This window comes from Oncorhynchus gorbuscha, linkage group LG25, assembly GCF_021184085.1.
Source record: "Oncorhynchus gorbuscha isolate QuinsamMale2020 ecotype Even-year linkage group LG25, OgorEven_v1.0, whole genome shotgun sequence".
Taxonomy (NCBI): domain Eukaryota; kingdom Metazoa; phylum Chordata; class Actinopteri; order Salmoniformes; family Salmonidae; genus Oncorhynchus; species Oncorhynchus gorbuscha.
Genome location: NC_060197.1, coordinates 2,694,408 through 2,714,746, shown reverse-complemented (window position 1 = coordinate 2,714,746; position 20,339 = coordinate 2,694,408). Strand labels below are relative to the sequence as shown.

The 20,339-nt window shown below is 47.7% G+C and overlaps 1 protein-coding gene across 1 annotated transcript in view; it reads left to right on the top strand.

Moving 5' to 3' along the window:
* The window catches only part of LOC124013588 (ankyrin repeat and sterile alpha motif domain-containing protein 1B-like), a 474,760-nt gene that overhangs the window by 112,394 nt on the left and 342,027 nt on the right, over positions 1-20,339 (top strand). Inside the window, 1 exon segment of the mRNA XM_046327903.1 lies at positions 7,654-7,810. Within this exon segment, the coding sequence (XP_046183859.1) occupies positions 7,654-7,810 (157 nt within the window).

The following is a 20,339-nucleotide window of genomic DNA, read 5'->3' as shown; positions in this document are numbered from 1 at the left end:
GCTAGCCCTGCTCAGCCAAACTGTTGGATTAAGATGAGTCTGACGGCTAGCCCTGCTCAGCCAAACTGTTGGATTAAGACGAGTCTGACGGCTAGCCCTGCTCAGCCAAACTGTTGGATTAAGACGAGTCTGACGGCTAGCCCTGCTCAGCCAAACTGTTGGATTAAGACGAGTCTGACGGCTAGCCCTGCTCAGCCAAACTGTTGGATTAAGACGAGTCTGACGGCTAGCCCTGCTCAGCCAAACTGTTGGATTAAGACGAGTCTGACGGCTAGCCCTGCTCAGCAAAACTGTTGGATTAAGACGATTCTGACGGCTAGCCCTGCTCAGCCAAACTGTTGGATTAAGATGATTCTGACGGCTAGCCCTGCTCAGCCAAACTGTCGGATTAAGATGAGTCTGACGGCTAGCCCTGCTCAGCCAAACTGTCGGATTAAGATGATTCTGACGGCTAGCCCTGCTCAGCCAAACTGTCGGATTAAGATGATTCTGACGGCTAGCCCTGCTCAGCCAAACTGTCGGATTAAGATGAGTCTGACGGCTAGCCCTGCTCAGCCAAACTGTTGGATTAAGATGAGTCTGACGGCTAGCCCTGCTCAGCCAAACTGTTGGATTAAGATGAGTCTGACGGCTAGCCCTGCTCAGCCAAACTGTTGGATTAAGATGATTCTGACGGCTAGCCCTGCTCAGCCAAACTGTCGGATTAAGATGAGTCTGACGGCTAGCCCTGCTCAGCCAAACTGTCGGATTAAGAGGAGTCTGACGGCTAGCCCTGCTCAGCCAAACTGTCGGATTAAGAGGAGTCTGACGGCTAGCCCTGCTCAGCCAAACTGTCGGATTAAGAGGAGTCTGACGGCTAGCCCTGCTCAGCCAAACTGTCGGATTAAGAGGAGTCTGACGGCTAGCCCTGCTCAGCCAAACTGTCGGATTAAGATGAGTCTGACGGCTAGCCCTGCTCAGCCAAACTGTCGGATTAAGAGGAGTCTGACGGCTAGCCCTGCTCAGCCAAACTGTCGGATTAAGAGGAGTCTGACGGCTAGCCCTGCTCAGCCAAACTGTCGGATTAGAGAGGAGTCTGACGGCTAGCCCTGCTCAGCCAAACTGTCGGATTAAGACGAGTCTGACGGCTAGCCCTGCTCAGCCAAACTGTCGGATTAAGACGAGTCTGACGGCTAGCCCTGCTCAGCCAAACTGTCGGATTAAGAGGAGTCTGACGGCTAGCCCTGCTCAGCCAAACTGTCGGATTAAGACGAGTCTGACGGCTAGCCCTGCTCAGCCAAACTGTCGGATTAAGACGAGTCTGACGGCTAGCCCTGCTCAGCCAAACTGTCGGATTAAGACGAGTCTGACGGCTAGCCCTGCTCAGCCAAACTGTCGGATTAAGACGAGTCTGACGGCTAGCCCTGCTCAGCCAAACTGTCGGATTAAGACGAGTCTGACGGCTAGCCCTGCTCAGCCAAACTGTCGGATTAAGACGAGTCTGACGGCTAGCCCTGCTCAGCCAAACTGTCGGATTAAGACGAGTCTGACGGCTAGCCCTGCTCAGCCAAACTGTCGGATTAAGACGAGTCTGACGGCTAGCCCTGCTCAGCCAAACTGTCGGATTAAGACGAGTCTGACGGCTAGCCCTGCTCAGCCAAACTGTCGGATTAAGACGAGTCTGACGGCTAGCCCTGCTCAGCCAAACTGTCGGATTAAGACGAGTCTGACGGCTAGCCCTGCTCAGCCAAACTGTCGGATTAAGACGAGTCTGACGGCTAGCCCTGCTCAGCCAAACTGTCGGATTAAGACGAGTCTGACGGCTAGCCCTGCTCAGCCAAACTGTCGGATTAAGACGAGTCTGACGGCTAGCCCTTCACAGCCAAACTGTCGGATTAAGACGAGTCTGACGGCTAGCCCTGCTCAGCCAAACTGTCGGATTAAGAGGAGTCTGACGGCTAGCCCTGCTCAGCCAAACTGTCGGATTAAGATGAGTCTGACGGCTAGCCCTGCTCAGCCAAACTGTCGGATTAAGACGAGTCTGACGGCTAGCCCTGCTCAGCCAAACTGTCGGATTAAGACGAGTCTGACGGCTAGCCCTGCTCAGCCAAACTGTCGGATTAAGACGAGTCTGACGGCTAGCCCTGCTCAGCCAAACTGTCGGATTAAGACGAGTCTGACGGCTAGCCCTTCACAGCCAAACTGTCGGATTAAGACGAGTCTGACGGCTAGCCCTTCACAGCCAAACTGTCGGATTAAGACGAGTCTGACGGCTAGCCCTGCTCAGCCAAACTGTCGGATTAAGATGAGTCTGACGGCTAGCCCTGCTCAGCCAAACTGTTGGATTAAGATGAGTCTGACGGCTAGCCCTGCTCAGCCAAACTGTTGGATTAAGATGAGTCTGACGGCTAGCCCTGCTCAGCCAAACTGTTGGATTAAGATGAGTCTGACGGCTAGCCCTGCTCAGCCAAACTGTTGGATTAAGATGAGTCTGACGGCTAGCCCTTCACAGCCAAACTGTTGGATTAAGATGAGTCTGACGGCTAGCCCTTCACAGCCAAACTGTTGGATTAAGACGAGTCTGACGGCTAGCCCTTCACAGCCAAACTGTTGGATTAAGACGAGTCTGACGGCTAGCCCTGCTCAGCCAAACTGTTGGATTAAGACGAGTCTGACGGCTAGCCCTGCTCAGCCAAACTGTTGGATTAAGACGAGTCTGACGGCTAGCCATTTACAGCCAAACTGTTGGATTAAGACGAGTCTGACGGCTAGCCCTGCTCAGCCAAACTGTTGGATTAAGACGAGTCTGACGGCTAGCCCTGCTCAGCCAAACTGTTGGATTAAGACGAGTCTGACGGCTAGCCCTGCTCAGCCAAACTGTTGGATTAAGACGAGTCTGACGGCTAGCCCTGCTCAGACAAACTGTTGGATTAAGACGAGTCTGACGGCTAGCCCTGCTCAGACAAACTGTTGGATTACGACGAGTCTGACGGCTAGCCCTGCTCAGCCAAACTGTTGGATTAAGACGAGTCTGACGGCTAGCCCTGCTCAGCCAAACTGTTGGATTAAGACGAGTCTGACGGCTAGCCCTGCTCAGCCAAACTGTTGGATTAAGACGAGTCTGACGGCTAGCCCTGCTCAGCCAAACTGTCGGATTAAGACGAGTCTGACGGCTAGCCCTGCTCAGCCAAACTGTCGGATTAAGACGAGTCTGACGGCTAGCCCTGCTCAGCCAAACTGTCGGATTAAGACGAGTCTGACGGCTAGCCCTGCTCAGCCAAACTGTCGGATTAAGACGAGTCTGACGGCTAGCCCTGCTCAGCCAAACTGTCGGATTAAGACGAGTCTGACGGCTAGCCCTGCTCAGCCAAACTGTCGGATTAAGACGAGTCTGACGGCTAGCCCTGCTCAGCCAAACTGTCGGATTAAGACGAGTCTGACGGCTAGCCCTGCTCAGCCAAACTGTCGGATTAAGACGAGTCTGACGGCTAGCCCTGCTCAGCCAAACTGTCGGATTAAGACGAGTCTGACGGCTAGCCCTTCACAGCCAAACTGTCGGATTAAGACGAGTCTGACGGCTAGCCCTTCACAGCCAAACTGTCGGATTAAGAGGAGTCTGACGGCTAGCCCTGCTCAGCCAAACTGTTGGATTAAGAGGAGTCTGACGGCTAGCCCTGCTCAGCCAAACTGTTGGATTAAGATGAGTCTGACGGCTAGCCCTGCTCAGCCAAACTGTTGGATTAAGATGAGTCTGACGGCTAGCCCTTCACAGCCAAACTGTTGGATTAAGATGAGTCTGACGGCTAGCCCTTTACAGCCAAACTGTTGGATTAAGACGAGTCTGACGGCTAGCCCTGCTCAGCCAAACTGTTGGATTAAGACGAGTCTGACGGCTAGCCCTGCTCAGCCAAACTGTTGGATTAAGACGAGTCTGACGGCTAGCCCTGCTCAGCCAAACTGTTGGATTAAGATGAGTCTGACGGCTAGCCCTTTACAGCCAAACTGTTGGATTAAGACGAGTCTGACGGCTAGCCCTGCTCAGCCAAACTGTTGGATTAAGACGAGTCTGACGGCTAGCCCTGCTCAGCCAAACTGTTGGATTAAGACGAGTCTGACGGCTAGCCCTGCTCAGCCAAACTGTTGGATTAAGACGAGACTGACGGCTAGCCTTGCTCAGCCAAACTGTTGGATTAAGATGAGTCTGACGGCTAGCCCTGCTCAGCCAAACTGTTGGATTAAGACGAGTCTGACGGCTAGCCCTGCTCAGCCAAACTGTTGGATTAAGATGAGTCTGACGGCTAGCCCTGCTCAGCCAAACTGTTGGATTAAGACGAGTCTGACGGCTAGCCCTGCTCATCCAAACTGTTGGATTAAGACGAGTCTGACGGCTAGCCCTGCTCAGCCAAACTGTCGGATTAAGACGAGTCTGACGGCTAGCCCTGCTCAGCCAAACTGTCGGATTAAGACGAGTCTGACGGCTAGCCCTGCTCAGCCAAACTGTTGGATTAAGACGAGTCTGACGGCTAGCCCTGCTCAGCCAAACTGTCGGATTAAGACGAGTCTGACGGCTAGCCCTGCTCAGCCAAACTGTCGGATTAAGACGAGTCTGACGGCTAGCCCTGCTCAGCCAAACTGTCGGATTAAGACGAGTCTGACGGCTAGCCCTGCTCAGCCAAACTGTCGGATTAAGACGAGTCTGACGGCTAGCCCTGCTCAGCCAAACTGTCGGATTAAGACGAGTCTGACGGCTAGCCCTGCTCAGCCAAACTGTCGGATTAAGACGAGTCTGACGGCTAGCCCTTCACAGCCAAACTGTTGGATTAAGATGAGTCTGACGGCTAGCCCTTCACAGCCAAACTGTTGGATTAAGAGGAGTCTGACGGCTAGCCCTGCTCAGCCAAACTGTTGGATTAAGATGAGTCTGACGGCTAGCCCTGCTCAGCCAAACTGTTGGATTAAGATGAGTCTGACGGCTAGCCCTGCTCAGCCAAACTGTTGGATTAAGATGAGTCTGACGGCTAGCCCTGCTCAGCCAAACTGTTGGATTAAGATGAGTCTGACGGCTAGCCCTGCTCAGCCAAACTGTTGGATTAAGATGATTCTGACGGCTAGCCCTGCTCAGCCAAACTGTCGGATTAAGATGAGTCTGACGGCTAGCCCTGCTCAGCCAAACTGTTGGATTAAGAGGAGTCTGACGGCTAGCCCTGCTCAGCCAAACTGTTGGATTAAGAGGAGTCTGACGGCTAGCCCTGCTCAGCCAAACTGTTGGATTAAGATGAGTCTGACGGCTAGCCCTTCACAGCCAAACTGTTGGATTAAGATGAGTCTGACGGCTAGCCCTTCACAGCCAAACTGTTGGATTAAGATGAGTCTGACGGCTAGCCCTGCTCAGCCAAACTGTTGGATTAAGACGAGTCTGACGGCTAGCCCTGCTCAGCCAAACTGTTGGATTAAGACGAGTCTGACGGCTAGCCCTGCTCAGCCAAACTGTTGGATTAAGACGAGTCTGACGGCTAGCCCTGCTCAGCCAAACTGTTGGATTAAGACGAGACTGACGGCTAGCCCTGCTCAGCCAAACTGTTGGATTAAGATGAGTCTGACGGCTAGCCCTGCTCAGCCAAACTGTTGGATTAAGACGAGTCTGACGGCTAGCCCTGCTCAGCCAAACTGTTGGATTAAGATGAGTCTGACGGCTAGCCCTGCTCAGCCAAACTGTTGGATTAACGCTGGGCTTTGGAGGTAATAATGTGGATTTCCTTCTTTAGAACAGCTGCAAAAGAGAAGGGGGAGAGGGCGAAGGAGAGGGCGAAGGAGAGGGCGAAGGAGAGACCGAAGCAGGGAGAGAAGCAGGGAGAGAAGAAGAGAGAGCGAAGCAGTTAGAGAAGGAGAGAGAGCGAAGCAGGGAGATAAGGAGAGCGAGCGAAGCAGGGAGAGAAGGAGAGAGAGCGAAGCAGGGAGAGAAGGAGAGCGAGCGAAGCAGGGAGAGAAGGAGAGCGAGCGAAGCAGGGAGAGAAGGAGAGCGAGCGAAGCAGGGAGAGAAGGAGAGCGAGCGAAGCAGGGAGAGAAGGAGAGCGAGCGAAGCAGGGAGAGAAGGAGAGCGAGCGAAGCAGGGAGAGAAGGAGAGCGAGCGAAGCAGGGAGAGAAGGAGAGCGAGCGAAGCAGGGAGAGAAGGAGAGCGAGCGAAGCAGGGAGAGAAGGAGAGCGAGCGAAGCAGGGAGAGAAGGAGAGCGAGCGAAGCAGGGAGAGAAGGAGAGCGAGCGAAGCAAGGAGAGAAGGAGAGCGAGCGAAGCAGGGAGAGAAGGAGAGCGAGCGAAGCAGGGAGAGAAGGAGAGCGAGCGAAGCAGGGAGAGAAGGAGAGCGAGCGAAGCAGGGAGAGAAGGAGAGCGAGCGAAGCAGGGAGAGAAGCAGGGAGAGAAGAAGAGCGAGCGAAGCAGGGAGAGAAGGAGAGCGAGCGAAGAAGGGAGAGAAGGAGAGAGAGCGAAGCAGGGAGAGAAGCAGGGAGAGAAGAAGAGAGAGCGAAGCAGGGAGAGAAGAAGAGAGAGCGAAGCAGGGAGAGAAGGAGAGCGAGCGAAGCAGTTAGAGAAGGAGAGAGACCGAAGCAGGGAGAGAAGGAGAGCGAGCGAAGCAGGGAGAGAAGGAGAGCGAGCGAAGCAGGGAGAGAAGCAGGGAGAGAAGAAGAGAGAGCGAAGCAGGGAGAGAAGGAGAGCGAGCGAAGCAGGGAGAGAAGGAGAGCGAGCGAAGCAGGGAGAGAAGGAGAGCGAGCGAAGCAGGGAGAGAAGGAGAGCGAGCGAAGCAGGGAGAGAAGGAGAGCGAGCGAAGCAGGGAGAGAAGGAGAGCGAGCGAAGCAGGGAGAGAAGGAGAGCGAGCGAAGCAGGGAGAGAAGGAGAGCGAGCGAAGCAGGGAGAGAAGCAGGGAGAGAGCGAAGCAGGGAGAGAAGGAGAGCGAGCGAAGCAGGGAGAGAAGGAGAGCGAAAGAGGTAATGTGAGAGAAGGAGAGAGAGATAAAGGGAGAGAGAGCGAAGGAGACAGAGAGTGAAAAGTACAGGCTCCAAGTGAAAAACAAGGTCACCAACACACACTTAGAGGTGTGATTTAGAACTTTAGATGAGGGGGGAACAAGGAGGGAACTAACCATTTAACTGTACACTTTTAGACCGTTGAGTTTTGACAATGGATGCATCCTAAATTGCACCATATTCCCTATATACTGTAGTAGTGCACTATATAGGGTATAGGGGGCCATTAGGGACACACTCAATGTGCACGTGGCGTTCTAAAAGGTGAAGCAACAAACTGAAATGTTTTAATGTGAAGAGTTAATTTCAGTCCAGCTAATGCTATTGATGATTTGAATCCACACACATATAAACATTCAATCGGCCTTGATTATGCAGCTGGCATTATGATTTGGGGCAAGTAAAGTACTTATGCTTTTCTTGCTCTCTCCCCATTCTCGCTCTGTTTCCATTTTCTTTCTTTCTCGCTCTCTTTCTGTTTCTCTTCTTTCTCTCTCTTACGGTTTCTTGCCTTTCTCTACCCATCTTTCCCCCTCTTTCTATTCCATCTCTTCCCTCTATCTCCCTCGCACTCTCTCACTCCCTTTACTTACTCCTCTCTCTCTCTCTCCTCTTCCGCCATCCTCCCCCATCCTCCTCCTCCTCCTTCTCCTCCTCAGGGACGTGGTGTTGAAGTTGCTCCAGTTTGAAGCCTCCACCAATGTGGCTGACAGTAAGGGCTGCTTCCCCTTGCACCTGGCCGCCTGGCGTGGAGACGTAGACATCGTCCGTATCCTCGTCCACCACGGGCCCTCACACTGCCGCGTCAACCAGCAGGTGATAACACACTGTTCTGTTCTACACTATACTGTACTACACCCTATTCTGTTCTACACTGTTCTGTACTGCACACTATTCTGTACTACACACTGTTCTGTTCTACACTATACTGTACTACACCCTATTCTGTTCTACACTGTTCTGTTCTACACTATACTGTACTGTTCTGTTCTACACTATACTGTACTACACACTGTTCTGTTCTACACTATACTGTACTACACCCTATTCTGTTCTACACTGTTCTGTACTGCACACTATTCTGTACTACACACTGTTCTGTTCTACACTGTTCTGTTCTACACTATACTGTACTACACCCTATTCTGTTCTACACTGTTCTGTACTACACACTATTCTGTTCTACACTGTTCTGTTCTACACTATACTGTACTACACACTGTTCTGTTCTACACTATACTGTACTACACCCTATTATGTTCTACACTGTTCTGTTCTACACTATACTGTACTGTTCTGTTCTACACTATACTGTACTACACACTGTTCTGTTCTACACTATACTGTACTACACACTGTTCTTTTCTACACTATACTGTACTACACCCTATTCTGTTCTACACTGTTCTGTACTGCACACTATTCTGTACTACACACTGTTCTGTTCTACACTATACTGTACTACACACTGTTCTGTTCTACACTATACTGTACTACACCCTGTTCTGTACTGCACACTATTCTGTACTCCACACTATTATGTACTACACAATAGTATGTACTACACACTATTCTGTACTACACACTACTCTGTTCTACACACTATTCCATACTACACACTAGAGGTCAACAGATTATGATTTTTCAACAGCAATACCGATTATAGGAGGACCAAAAAAAGCCAATACCAATTAATCGGACGATTAAAAAAAATATATTAAAAAATAGCATTTAGCATTTAGCGTAGCATTTAACGTTAGCATTCAGCAGGCAATATTTTCACAAACAGAAAAGCATTCAAATAAAATCATTTACCTTTGAAGAACTTCGGATGTTTTCAATGAGGAGACTCTCAGTTAGATAGCAAATGTTCAGTTTTTCCTGAAAGATGATTTATTTAGGACAAATCGCTCCGTTTTCTGCGTCACGTTTAGGTAAGAAAAAAAAAGAAAATTAAGTCATTAAAACGCGAACTTTTTTTCCAAATTAACTCCATAATATCGACAGAAAGCTGCAGACACCTTGGAGAAACGACAGAAAGGGCAGGCTCATTCCTGGCGCATTCACAGCCATATAAGGAGACATTGGAACACAGCGCCTTCAGAATCTGGGGCATTTCCTGTATGAAACTTCATCTTGGTTTCGCCTGTAGCATTAGTTCTGGGGCACTCACAGATAATATCTTTGCAGTTTTGGAAACGTCAGAGTTTTTTCTTTCCAAAGCTGTCAATTACATGCATAGTCGAGCATCTTTTCGTGACAAAATATCTTGTTTAAAACAGGAATGTTTTTTATCCAAAAATTAAAAGAGCGCCCCCTATCTCGAAGAAGTTAATATAATACATCAATAAAATCAATTTAGCCTCAAAGAAATAATGAAACATGTTCAATTTGGTTTAAATAATGCAAAAACAAAGTGTTGGAAAAGAGTAAAAGTAAAAGTGCAATATGTGCCATGTAGGAAAGTTAATGTTTAAGTTCCTTGCTGAGAACATGAGAACATGAGATGGTGGTTCCTTTTAACATGAGTCTTCAATATTCCCAGGTAAGAAGTTTTAGGTTGTAGTTATTATAGGAATTATAGGACTATTTCTCTCTCTACCATTTGTATTTCATTAACCTTTGACTATTGGATGTTCTTATAGGCACTTCAGTATTCCCAGTGTAACAGTATAGCTTCCGTCCCTCTCCTCGCTCCTACCTGGGCTCGAACCAGGAACACGACAACAGCCAGCCTCGAAGCAGCGTTACCCATCGCTCCACAAAAGCCGCGGACCATACAGAGCAAGGGGAACAACCACTCCAAGTCTCAGAGCGAGTGACGTTTGAAACGCTATTAGCGCGTACCCCGCTAACTAGCTAGCCATTTCACATCGGTTACACCAGCATAATCTCGGGAGTTGATAGGCTTGAAGTCATAAACAGCTGCTGGCAAACGCACGAAAGTGCTGTTTGAATGAATGGTTATGAGCCTGCTGGTGCCTACCATTGCTCAGTCAGACTGCTCTATCAAATCATAGACTTAGTTATAACATGATAACACACAGAAATACGAGCCTTAGGTCATTAATATGGTCAAATCCATAAACTATCATCTCGAAAACAAGACGTTTCCTTTTTCAGTGAAATACGAAATCGTTCCGTATTTTATCTAACAGGTGGCATCCATAAATCAAAATATTCCTGTTTCATTGCACAATCTTCAATGTTATGTCATAATTACGTAACATTCTGGCAAATTAGGCGACTCTGACTCTGCGTGCAATGAACGCAAGAGAAGCGACACAATTTCTATCTATGCTATTCTGTACTACACACTGTTCTACACTATTATGTACTACACACTGTTATGTTCTGCACTATTCTTTACTGCACACTGTTATGTTCTACACTATTCTTTACTACAAACTATTCTTTACTACAAACTATTCTGTTCTACACACTTCTGTACTACACACTTTACTACACACTATTCTGTACTACACACTTTACTACACACTATTCTGTACTACACACTTTACTACACACTATTCTGTTCTACGCTGTTCTGTTCTACACTATACTGTTTTACACACTGTTCTACACTAGTATGTATTACACACTATTCTGTACAACCCACTGTTCTGTTCAACACTTCTGTTCTACCGTATACTGTACTACACACTTCTGTTCTACCGTATACTGTACTACACACTTCTGTTCTACCGTATACTGTACTACACACTTCTGTTCTACCGTATACTGTACTACACACTTCTGTTCTACCGTATACTGTACTACACACTTCTGTTCTACCGTATACTGTACTACACACTTCTGTTCTACCTTATACTGTACTACACACTTCTGTTCTACCGTATACTGTACTACACACTTCTGTTCTACCGTATACTGTACTACACACTTCTGTTCTACCGTATACTGTACTACACACTTCTGTTCTACCGTATACTGTACTACACACTTCTGTTCTACCGTATACTGTACTACACACTTCTGTTCTACCTTATACTGTACTACACACTTCTGTTCTACCTTATACTGTACTACACACTTCTGTTCTACCTTATACTGTACTACACACTTCTGTTCTACCGTATACTGTACTACACACTTCTGTTCTACCGTACTACTGTACTACACACTTCTGTTCTACTACACACTTCTGTTCTACCTTATACTGTACACTTCTGTACACACTTCTGTTCTGTTCTGTTCTATACCTGTTCTATATTCTGTACTACACACCATTCTGTACTGTTCTGTTCTACACACTGTTCTGTTCAACACTTCTGTTCTACCGTATACTGTACTACACACTTCTGTTCTACCGTATACTGTACTACACACTTCTGTTCTACCGTATACTGTACTACACACTTCTGTTCTACCGTATACTGTACTACACACTTCTGTTCTACCTTATACTGTACTACACACTTCTGTTCTACCTTATACTGTACTACACACTTCTGTTCTACCTATACTGTACTACACACTTCTGTTCTACCGTATACTGTACTACACACTTCTGTTCTACAATTCTGTACAACACACTGTTCTGTTCTACACTTATGTACAACACCATTCTGTTCTACTGTACAACACACTGTTCTGTTCTACACTTATGTACAACCCACTGTTCTGTTCAACACTTCTGTTCTACCGTATACTGTACTACACACTTCTGTTCTACCGTATACTGTACTACACACTTCTGTTCTACCGTATACTGTACTACACACTTCTGTTCTACCTTATACTGTACTACACACTTCTGTTCTACCTTATACTGTACTACACACTTCTGTTCTACCTTATACTGTACTACACACTTCTGTTCTATACTTCTGTACTACACACTTCTGTTCTATACTTCTGTACTACACACCATTCTGTTCTACAATTATGTACAACACACTGTTCTGTTCTACACTTATGTACAACCCACTGTTCTGTTCAACACTTCTGTTCTACCGTATACTGTACTACACACTTCTGTTCTACCGTATACTGTACTACACACTTCTGTTCTACCGTATACTGTACTACACACTTCTGTTCTACCGTATACTGTACTACACACTTCTGTTCTACCTTATACTGTACTACACACTTCTGTTCTGTTCTACTTCTGTTCTTATACTGTACTACACACTTCTGTTCTACCTTATACTGTACTACACACTTCTGTTCTACCTTATACTGTACTACACACTTCTGTTCTACCGTATACTGTACTACACACTTCTGTTCTATACTTCTGTACTACACACTTCTGTTCTATACTTCTGTACTACACACCATTCTGTTCTACAATTATGTACAACACACTGTTCTGTTCTACACTTATGTACAACACACTGTTCTGTTCTACACTTATGTACAACACACTGTTCTGTTCTACACTTATGTACAACACACTGTTCTGTTCTACACTATCCTGTTCTACATACTGTACTATACACTATTCTTTACTACACACTATACACACTGTTCTGTTCTACACTATCCTGTTCTACATACTGTACTATACACTATTCTTTACTACACACTATACACACTGTTCTGTTCGACACTACTGCACTGCACACTGTTTGGTTCTACACTATTCTGTACTACACACGGTTCTGTTCTGCGCTATTCTGTTCGACACACTATTCTTTACTACACACTATTCTGTACTACACTTATGAACTACACACTTCTGTTTTACACTACTGTTCTACACTATTCTTTACTACACACTGGCTCCATGATGCACCCGCGTAACAGGTGGTCGGCCTGCCATACAGTTTCCTCGTGGAATGCAATATAATCGGCATCCAAAAATGCCAATTACCGATTGTTATGAAAACTTGAAATTGGCCCTAAATAATTGGCAATGCCGATTAATCGGTCAACCTCTAATTCTGTACTACACACTGTTCTGTTCTATATTATACTGTTTTACACTATTCTGTACTACATACTGTTATGTTCTACACTATTCTGTACTACAGACTATTCTGTTCTACACTAAACTGTACTTCACACTATTTTCTACACTATACTGTACCCTGTCATCCAAAAACAAGCTTGCTTTCACAGCAGCTAGGCAGCATATTAATGATGTCACGACTTATGGGTGTTTTGTTTTTGTGAAGGAGAAAACAAGATGCTAGGCAATCTAGACGCTCACAGAGTGATGCATGCCGATGAGCCAGGACAAGTAGTTGATCGTAGAGTGATGCTGAAAATAGGCTTATGTCTTGGAGCAGACATATTGTGTGTGTGTGTGTGTGTGTGTGTGTGTGTGTGTGTGTGTGTGTGTGTGTGTGTGTGTGTGTGTGTGTGTGTGTGTGTGTGTGTGTGTGTGTGTGTGTGTGTGTGTGTGTGTGTGTGTGTGTGTGTGTGTGTGTGTGTGTGTGTGTGTGTGTGTGTGAGAGTTGGAAGTTTACATACTCTTAGGTTGGAGTCATTAAAACTCATTTTCAACCACTCCACAAATTTCTTGTTAACAAACTATAGTTTTGGCAAGTCGGTTAGGACATCTACTTTGTGTAAACACTTTTTACAACAATTGTTTACAGAGATTATTTCAATTATAATTCAATGTATCACAATTCCAGTGGGTCAGAAGTTTACATACACTATGTTGACTGTGACTTTAAATAGCTTGGAAAATTACAGAAAATTATGTCATTCTGATAGGCTAATTGACATAATTTGAGTCAATTGGAGGTGTACCTGTGTGGATGCTTGACATCATGGGAAAATCTAAATAAATCAGCCAAGACCTCAGAAATTGTAGACCTCCACAAGTCTGATTCATCCTTGGGAGCAATTTCCAACCACCTGAAGGTACCACGTTCAACTGTACAAACAATAGTATGCAAGTATAAACACCATGGGACCATGCAGCCGTCATACCGCTCAGGAAGGAGACGCGTTCTGTCTCCTAGAGATGACGTACTTTGGTGTAAAAAGTGCAAATCAATCCCAGAACAACAGCAAAGGACCTTGTGAAGATGCTGGAGGAAACAGGTACAAAAGTATCTATATCCACAGTAAAATGAGTCCTATATCGACATAACCTGAAAGGCCGCTCAGCAAGGAAGAAGCCACTGCTCCAAAACCGCCATAAAAAAGCCAGACTACGGTTTGCAACTGCACATGGGGACAAAGATCATAGTTTTTGGAGAAATGTCCTCTGGTCTGATGGTCAAAAATATAACTGTTTGGCTCTACCTCCCTAAGGACCATCGTATAAGGACCATTGTATGTTTGGAGGAATAAAGGGGGGGCTTGCAAGCTGAAAAACACCATCCCAACCTTGAAGCACGGGGGTGGCAGCATCCTGTTGTGGGGGTACTTTGCTACAGGAGAAACTGGTCCACTTCACAAACTAGATGGCATCATGAGGGGAAATCATGTGGATATATTGAAGCATCTCAAGACATCAGATAGGAAGTTCATGCTTGGTCGCAAATGGGTCTTCCAAATGGACATGGACTCCGAACATACTTCCAAAGTTGTGGCAAAATGACAACAAAGTCAAGGTATTGGAGTGGCCATCACAAAGCCCTGACCTCAATCCTATAGAACATTTGTGGGCAGAACTGAAATAGCGTGTGCGAGCAAGGATCCTACAAACTTGACTCAGTTACACCAGCTCTGTCAGGAGGAATGGGCCAAAACGTTTGAAACGTTCGACCCAAGTTATTAAACAATTTTAAGGCAATGCTACCAAATGCTAATTGAGTGTATGTAAACTTCTGACCCACTGGGAATGTGATGAAAGAAATAAAAGCTGAAATAAATAATTCTCTCTTCTATTATTCTGACATTTCACAATGTTAAAATATAGTGGTGATCCTAACTGACCTAAAACAGGGAATTTTTACTAGGATTGAATGTCAGGAATTGTGAAAAACTGAGTTTAAATGTATTTGGCTAAGGTGTATGTAGACTTCTGACTTCAACTGTATGTAAGTCACAGATTATTTACATAATATTGTGTGTGTGTTGTGTTGTGTGTGTGTGTGTGTGTGTGTGTTGTGTGTGTGTGTGTGTGTGTGTGTGTGTGTGTGTGTGTGTGTGTGTGTGTGTGTGTGTGTGTGTGTGTGTGTGTGGCTATGATTTATCTTGGCAATACACTGCCTGCACCAGAAACAGCACCCTGTATAAATTACACTAGTCAACAAGATATAGTATCCACTAAACACCCTGTATATATTAGATAGACTAGTCACTAAGATATAGTATCCACTAAACAACACACTCATCATCAAGACTTACAGCACTGGGCCAGTCTCTACACATTACCCCACCTGAATTATGTTACAGTGGCCACACACACCATTACTTATTGTCATGCTGGTGTTTACTACAGTTTTATTGGAGGATGCAATAACTGAGGAGGAGAGGTAGAGGAGGACAAGGAAGGAATGGAGGAGGACAAAGGAGGAATAGAGGACATAGGTAGAGGAGGGCGGTGGAGAGGGGGATAGAGGTAGGTATAGAGGAAGGGTGGTATAGAGGAGGGAGGTAGAGGGAAGTATAGAGGAGGGAGGGGTTGGGAGGAGGGCGGTAGAGGGAAGTATAGAGGAGGTGTCAGGACCCGGTTACGAACCCGGGTCTCCGGAGTGAGAAACAGTCACTTAACCAACTGAGCTACGAATAGTCGGCAGAACCCAGAAGATGAGGCAGACACAGTAGTACTTGAGACGGTGTATTTAATGAAGTAAAAAGTGAAGTTCTTCAGGAAAACATGTAACTCCACAACCTCAAAAAGGAATTCCACAAGAACAAAGGTAATCCTCCAAGACAAAAAGGTAAATCCACAAGGTGGAAGGTAAAGCATAAAAAGCCTCAAAAGATACTCAAAAATAAATAAACAAGAACAAAAAACTGAATTCCACAAGAGAGTCCACCAGGATCAACAAGAGTTCACAGAGTACTAGGGCTGGGTGCTAACATACAAACACAGAGCAAAGGACTGAGGAAAACAAAGGGTTTAAATGCAATCAGGGGAAACGAGGCACAGGTGCAAATAATAATGGGAATCAAGGGAAAACAAAAGGTCAAAAAGCACAATGGGGGCATCTAGTGACCAAAAACCGGAACAACCCTGGCCAAATCCTGACAGGATGTAGGTATAGAGGAGGAAGGTATAGAGGAGGGAGGTATAGAGGAGGGAGGTATAGAGGAGGGAGGTATAGAGGAGGGAGGTAGAGGAAGGTATAGAGGAGGGAGGTAGAGGAAGGTATAGAGGAGGGAGCTAGAGGAAGGTATAGAGGAGAGAGGTAGAGGAAGGTATAGAGGAGGGAGGTAGAGGAAGGTATAGAGGAGGGAGGTAGAGGAAGGTATAGAGGAGAGAGGTAGAGGAGAGAGAGGAGAGGTAGAGGAAGGTATAGAGGAGAGAGCTAGAGGAAGGTATAGAGGAGGGAGGTAGAGGAAGGTATAGAGGAGAGAGCTAGAGGAAGGGATAGAGGAGAGAGGTAGAGGAGAGAGAGGAGAGGTAGAGGTTGGTATAGAGGAGAGAGGTAGAGGAAGGTACAGAGGAGAGAGGTAGAGGAAGGTATAGAGGAGGGAGGTAGAGGAAGGTATAGAGGAGAGAGAGGAGAGGTAGAGGATGGTATAGAGGAGAGAGGTAGAGGAAGGTACAGAGGAGAGAGGTAGAGGAAGGTATAATGGAGAGAGGTAGAGGAAGTTATAGAGGAGGGAGGTAGAGGATGGTACAGAGGAGAGAGGTAGAGGAAGGTATAGAGGAGAGAGGTAGAGGAGAGAGGTAGAGGAAGGTATAGAGGAGAGAGGTAGAGGAAGGTATAGAGGAGAAGTAGAGGATGGTATAGAGGAGAGAGGTAGAGGAATTTATAGAGGAGAGAGGTAGAGGAAGGTATAGAGGAGAGAGGTAGAGGAATGTATAGAGGAGAGAGCTAGAGGAAGGTATAGAGGAGGGAGGTAGAGGAAGGTATAGAGGAGAGAGCTAGAGGAAGGGATAGGGGAGAGAGGTAGAGGAGAGAGGGGAGAGGTAGAGGATGGTATAGAGGAGAGAGATAGAGGAAGGTATAGAGGAGAGAGGTAGAGGAAGGTAATAGAGGAGAAAGGTAGAGGAAGGTATAGAGGAGAGAGGTAGAGGAAGGTATAGAGGAGAGAGGTAGAGGAAGGTATAGAGGAGAGAGGTAGAGGAGAGAGGTAGAGGAAGGTATAGAGGAGAGAGGTAGAGGAAGGTATAGAGGAGAGGTAGAGGAAGGTATAGAGGAGAGAGGTAGAGGAAGGTATAGAGGAGAGAGGTAGAGGAAGGTATAGAGGAGGGAGGTAGAGAGAGAAAGAAGAAGCATTCTAGACATAGAATAAGAGAGAAAGGTGGAGGACAGAAAGGGAGACAGAAGGATGGAGGTAGAAAGAGAGAGATGGTTAACAGGCTAGAAACTGTGTCAGTTCTATTAGTGGGAGGTTATTGGAGAGTATGTGAGGTTATGGGATGGTTGTAAAGCAGGCAAAGCCCACTGTTTACTACTGGGTACACTGAACACACACACATACCCCCACACACACGGTACACAAATTCATGCACAAACAGAGCTCTTTATGCTATGCTTATGTGGCATAAACAGGAGAGAGTTGGGTGTCAGTTTATAAATGCTTGTTTCATTTGAGTTATTCTTTGTAATGTATAACTATAAATTATGTTTCAATATGCAGGTGTCTGTGTATACCTGTGTGTGTGTGTGAGTGTGTGTTAATGAGTCAGTGAGCCGTAACCATTTAATTAACCAATCTCTGCATGCATTGGACATGGTTCTGCCGGCAGAAAATCAATGGAACCTCTTTCATGTGAAATGTCTCTTGTGGGTAAACAACACCCTCTTCTACCACAGGAGTTCTCACCCTCAGTCCTGGTTCCTCTTCCTGAGTACACAGGGGTTCTCACCCTCAGTCCTGGTTCCTCTTCCTGGGTGCACAGGGGTTCTCACCCTCAGTCCTGGTTCCTCTTCCTGGGTGCACAGGGGTTCTCACCCTCAGTCCTGGTTCCTCTTCCTGGGTACACAGGGGTTCTCACCCTCAGTCCTGGTTCCTCTTCTACCACAGGGGTTCTCACCCTCAGTCCTGGTTCCTCTTCCTGGGTGCACAGGGGTTCTTACCCTCAGTCCTGGTTCCTCTTCCTGGGTACACAGGGGTTCTTACCCTCAGTCCTGGTTCCTCTTCCTGGGTGCACAGGGGTTCTCACCCTCAGTCCTGGTTGCTCTTCCTGGGTACACAGGGGTTCTCAACCTCAGTCCTGGTTCCTCTTCCTGGGTGCACAGGGGTTCTTATCCTCAGTCCTGGTTCCTCTTCTACCACAGGGGTTCTCACCCTCAGTCCTGGTTCCTCTTCCTGGGTGCACAGGGGTTCTCACCCTCAGTCCTGGTTCCTCTTCTACCACAGGGGTTCTCACCCTCAGTCCTGGTTCCTCTTCCTGGGTGCACAGGGGTTCTCACCCTCAGTCCTGGTTCCTCTTCTACCACAGGGGTTCTCACCCCCAGTCCTGGTTCCTCTTCCTGGGTGCACAGGGGTTCTCACCCTCAGTCCTGGTTCCTCTTCTACCACAGGGGTTCTCACCCCCAGTCCTGGTTCCTCTTCCTGGGTACACAGGGGTTCTTACCCTCAGTCCTGGTTCCTCTTCCTGGGTGCACAGGGGTTCTCACCCTCAGTCCTGGTTCCTCTTCCTGGGTGCACAGGGGTTCTTACCCTCAGTCTTGTTTCCTCTTCCTGGGTACACAGGGGTTCTTACCCTCAGTCCTGGTTCCTCTTCCTGGGTGCACAGGGGTTCTCACCCTCAGTCCTGGTTCCTCTTCTACCACAGGGGTTCTCACCCTCAGTCCTGGTTCCTCTTCCTGGGTGCACAGGGGTTCTTACCCTCAGTCCTGGTTCCTCTTCTACCACAGGGGTTCTCACCCTCAGTCCTGGTTCCTCTTCTACCACAGGGGTTCTCACCCTCAGTCCTGGTTCCTCTTCTACCACAGGGGTTCTCACCCTCAGTCCTGGTTCCTCTTCCTGGGTGCACAGGGGTTCTCACCCTCAGTCCTGGTTCCTCTTCCTGGGTGCACAGGGGTTCTCACCCTCAGTCCTGGTTCCTCTTCCTGGGTGCACAGGGGTTCTTACCCTCAGTCCTGGTTCCTCTTCCTGGGTACACAGGGGTTCTTACCCTCAGTCCTGGTTCCTCTTCCTGGGTACACAGGGGTTCTTACCCTCAGTCCTGGTTCCTCTTCCTGGGTACACAGGGGTTCTCAACCTCAGTCCTGGCTCCTCTCCCTGGGTACACAGGGGTTCTCACCCTCAGTCCTGGTTCCTCTTCCTGGGTACACAGGGGTTCTCACCCTCAGTCCTGGTTCCTCTTCTACCACAGGGGTTCTCAGCTTCAGTCCTGGTTCCTCTTCCTGGGTGCACAGGGGTTCTCACCCTCAGTCCTGGTTCCTCTTCTACCACAGGGGTTCTCACCCTCAGTCCTGGTTCCTCTTCCTGGGTGCACAGGGGTTCTCACCCTCAGTCCTGGTTCCTCTTCCTGGGTGCACAGGTGTTCTTACCCTCAGTCCTGGTTCCTCTTCCTGGGTACACAGGGGTTCTTACCCTCAGTCCTGGTTCCTCTTCCTGGGTGCACAGGGGTTCTCACCCTCAGTCCTGGTTCCTCTTCCTGGGTGCACAGGGGTTCTTACCCTCAGTCCTGGTTCCTCTTCCTGGGTACACAGGGGTTCTTACCCTCAGTCCTGGTTCCTCTTCCTGGGTACACAGGGGTTCTTACCCTCAGTCCTGGTTCCTCTTCCTGGGTACACAGGGGAGGGGTTCTCAACCTCAGTCCTGGTTCCTCTTCCTGGGTACACAGGGGTTCTCACCCTCAGACCTGGTTTCTCTTCCTGGGTACACAGGGGTTCTCACCCTCAGTCCTGGTTCCTCTTCTACCACAGGGGTTCTCAGCCTCAGTCCTGGTTCCTCTTCCTGGGTGCATAGGGGTTCTCCGCCTCAGTCCTGGTTCCTCTTCCTGGGTGCACAGGGGTTTTCAACCTCTGTCCTGGTTCCGACTCCTGGGTACACAGGGGTTCTCAACCTCAGTCCCGGTTCCTCTTCCTGGGTGCACAGGGGTTCTCAACCTCAGTCCTGGTTCCTCTTCCTGGGTGCACAGGGGTTCTCAGCCTCAGTCCTGGTTCCTCTTCCTGGGTGCACAGGGGTTCTCACCCTCAGTGCTAGTTCCTCTTCCTGGGTGCACAGGGGTTCTCACCCTCAGTGCTAGTTCCTCTTCCTGGGTGCACAGGGGTTCTCAGCCTCAGTCCTGGTTCCTCTTCCTGGGTGCACAGGGGTTCTCAGCCTCAGTCCTAGTTCCTCT